At 42.9% G+C, this 2,378-nt stretch overlaps 1 protein-coding gene across 1 annotated transcript; it reads left to right on the forward strand.

Moving 5' to 3' along the window:
• Window positions 1-941: 941 nt before the first annotated feature.
• On the forward strand, window positions 942-2,047 carry LOC123172376 (thioredoxin). The gene is made up of 4 exons (XM_044589365.1): window positions 942-978; window positions 1,080-1,171; window positions 1,261-1,386; window positions 1,554-2,047. Exons 1-4 carry the CDS (start codon window positions 954-956, stop codon window positions 1,680-1,682), a joined length of 372 nt encoding a protein of 123 aa, XP_044445300.1. The 5' UTR covers window positions 942-953; the 3' UTR covers window positions 1,683-2,047.
• The last annotated feature ends 331 nt before the right edge of the window (window positions 2,048-2,378 follow it).

Raw genomic sequence — 2,378 nt, forward strand, 5'->3', positions numbered from 1 at the left:
TTGTATGAGAATTTCCTCAGCATTGTATCGGTTCGTCCGTTTGAGTTAAATTACAATGTGGAGCGAAAGGCTGCTTCGAGAGTAAATGAGACACTACGAAAAGGAATAACGAAATGCATGGCTGTAAGAGTTGGCAAGAATCTTCACGGCGTAAATGGAACAGCAAGTGGTGGTGGAATCCCTTCCCTTTTTTTAAAGGACAGGGTCTGGAATAATCTTTAGGTGACTCTTTGATCCTCTTTTCATGGCGCTAAGTTTATTTGGTTCTCTTTTACGATGTCGACCCCTTGCCAAATATTCGCCGACTTTGGTTACTGATCTAGCCAAGTTCAAATTTGTATCCATGCTTATGAAGGATCAAATGAAAAATCAACGTGTTGCAAATGAGCATCTAGCTATAACTAGGTTTGATAATAGGATTCTTACGTTTATTGAAGTATAGCGCCTTATTTATATATTTACTTTGGTTTGTAAGATATTTCTTTTTTGAAACAAAGAAGGGCTTCACCCCTTCCGATTTCCATTAAGGGAAACCAAACACCTCAGTTCTTCCTACTAACTACTCCCTCCATAAAGAAATATAAGAGCATTTAGATCACTATGTTAGTGATCTAAACACTCTTATATTTCTTATAGAGGCAGTATAGCTACTAAAGAGACTAAATAATAGCGAGGAGCTGCTTTAGGCTGTAGTAGTGAGAATACCAAGGAAGGAGAGATACGCGCACCGTGATTGCATGTGTGAACATCCACCTCAACTTTACTTTAATCGGTTCCCACAAAAAAAACTTTACTTTAATCGCCGTTACTGGCCGGCCAGCATCTATTCCGTCCCATCCAAACACTGAAATGTCGCTCTCATGCACATACCCTACCAGCTTGAGGCCTAAGCTACAACCATCTATATATTGGCATCGACCACACCGTGGGACGGTGGGAGCAAAGGCGGCATCATGTCATTGACCACCAATGTCGATGGTACGTACGCATGACTACTTTCCTATGTTTGGCGATGATGGCTAGCTCGCCGACGGAATATATATTTGTCCCGCTGTAATTTTAACTGTTGTCTTGTCTAGTGTTTAAGCCGCCCCGCAGAGGCTATTACTGGAGCTATTACATCATCACAAGCTCTCAAGAGCTAGAGTCCGCCCTGGCGCAAACCTATCCGGTACCTACGCAATCATTTTAGTTAACTGCTGTGTTTCTCGTTGGATTTAATGAATTTCTGAAGCTATGATTTTTCTGTTTGAAATCAAGGTGGTGCTCATGTTCTGGGCGAGCTGGAACGAGCCGTGCAGGGTGATGATGAGACCCTTCAGGGCCATGGCCGTGGCGAAGAGGTGGGCCGCCATATTCTGCCAGGTGGACGTCGACAAGTTCAAAGTATGACAACGTAGGCATGCGTGGATATTACTCCCTCTGTAAAGAAATATATTAACATTCTTATATTTCTTGAGGGGGTATTTCTTTACAGAGAGAGTAACTAATTTCGGATCGGATAACCAAACTGTGCATGTATAACTCGTACCTCACTGATATCACGTTCACAGGATATCGTGGAGCGGTACCGAGTGGAGGCGCTGCCAACGTTCCTGCTGCTCAAGCAAGGCGTGGAGAAGGGCAGGGTCGTCGGCGCCAAGGTCGCGGACCTCAGAACCATCATCATGGCCAACATATGAATGATACAGTACTACTGGTACTAGGCAGGATATGTCGACTGATGGTATTTTCATCAGCCGGCCTTTCCATTAGGTATATAGGTGAATCAACAGTTGCCACATGTATCGATTCATCTCGTCCAAAATCCCAATCACTTCCTTCTTAAACTGCCTTGCTGCACTCTGTCGGTCTAGGAAACTACTGTGCACATGACATATAGGGTGAACGACCATTGCACGATGACCCATCTAGCGGTTTGCAAACACGTTTGTTGCCATGCATGGACGGCTTCACTGGATTGTGGTTCAAAAATCATCTGTCGCCTCCATAGCAGGCCCGATATAAATAGCATACTGTGCCTGAGTTGTGCACTTGCCAATACAAAGTGTTTTTTTTGAATGTATCTATTTTTATAAAGCATTAAAGTTTATCTATTTATGAACAAACTATAGCATCTGAAAATCATTTATTTCTAACTTCAAGTTTTGTTGTCCAATTATTTTATTATATCTGGCATTGAATCGCTCCATACGGGTAAACCAAGCAACCATTAAATCCAAACAACGCCAAAGAGAGACGATCACACATCTATCTATCTATAGAGATACTAAGCTCCCTTGAATTGAAACGTTCTGGTGCTTTGACGGTTGTGCGAGTCGCTGAGGACCCCACGCGCAAGTGTGTGGTGTTTAGTTTTTATTTCTTCTTTAAGCTCC

This window comes from Triticum aestivum, unplaced genomic scaffold (genome assembly GCF_018294505.1).
Source record: "Triticum aestivum cultivar Chinese Spring unplaced genomic scaffold, IWGSC CS RefSeq v2.1 scaffold90323, whole genome shotgun sequence".
In the NCBI taxonomy this organism is placed as follows: domain Eukaryota; kingdom Viridiplantae; phylum Streptophyta; class Magnoliopsida; order Poales; family Poaceae; genus Triticum; species Triticum aestivum.

Excerpts from the sequence above, each read along its gene's own strand:
- LOC123172376 (XM_044589365.1), top strand. The coding sequence starts at position 954 with ATGTCATTGACCACCAATGTCGATG. Across the intron at positions 979-1,079 it reads ATTGACCACCAATGTCGATG|TGTTTAAGCCGCCCCGCAGA; the intron begins GTACGTACGCAT and ends TGTCTTGTCTAG. Across the intron at positions 1,172-1,260 it reads CCCTGGCGCAAACCTATCCG|GTGGTGCTCATGTTCTGGGC; the intron begins GTACCTACGCAA and ends TTTGAAATCAAG.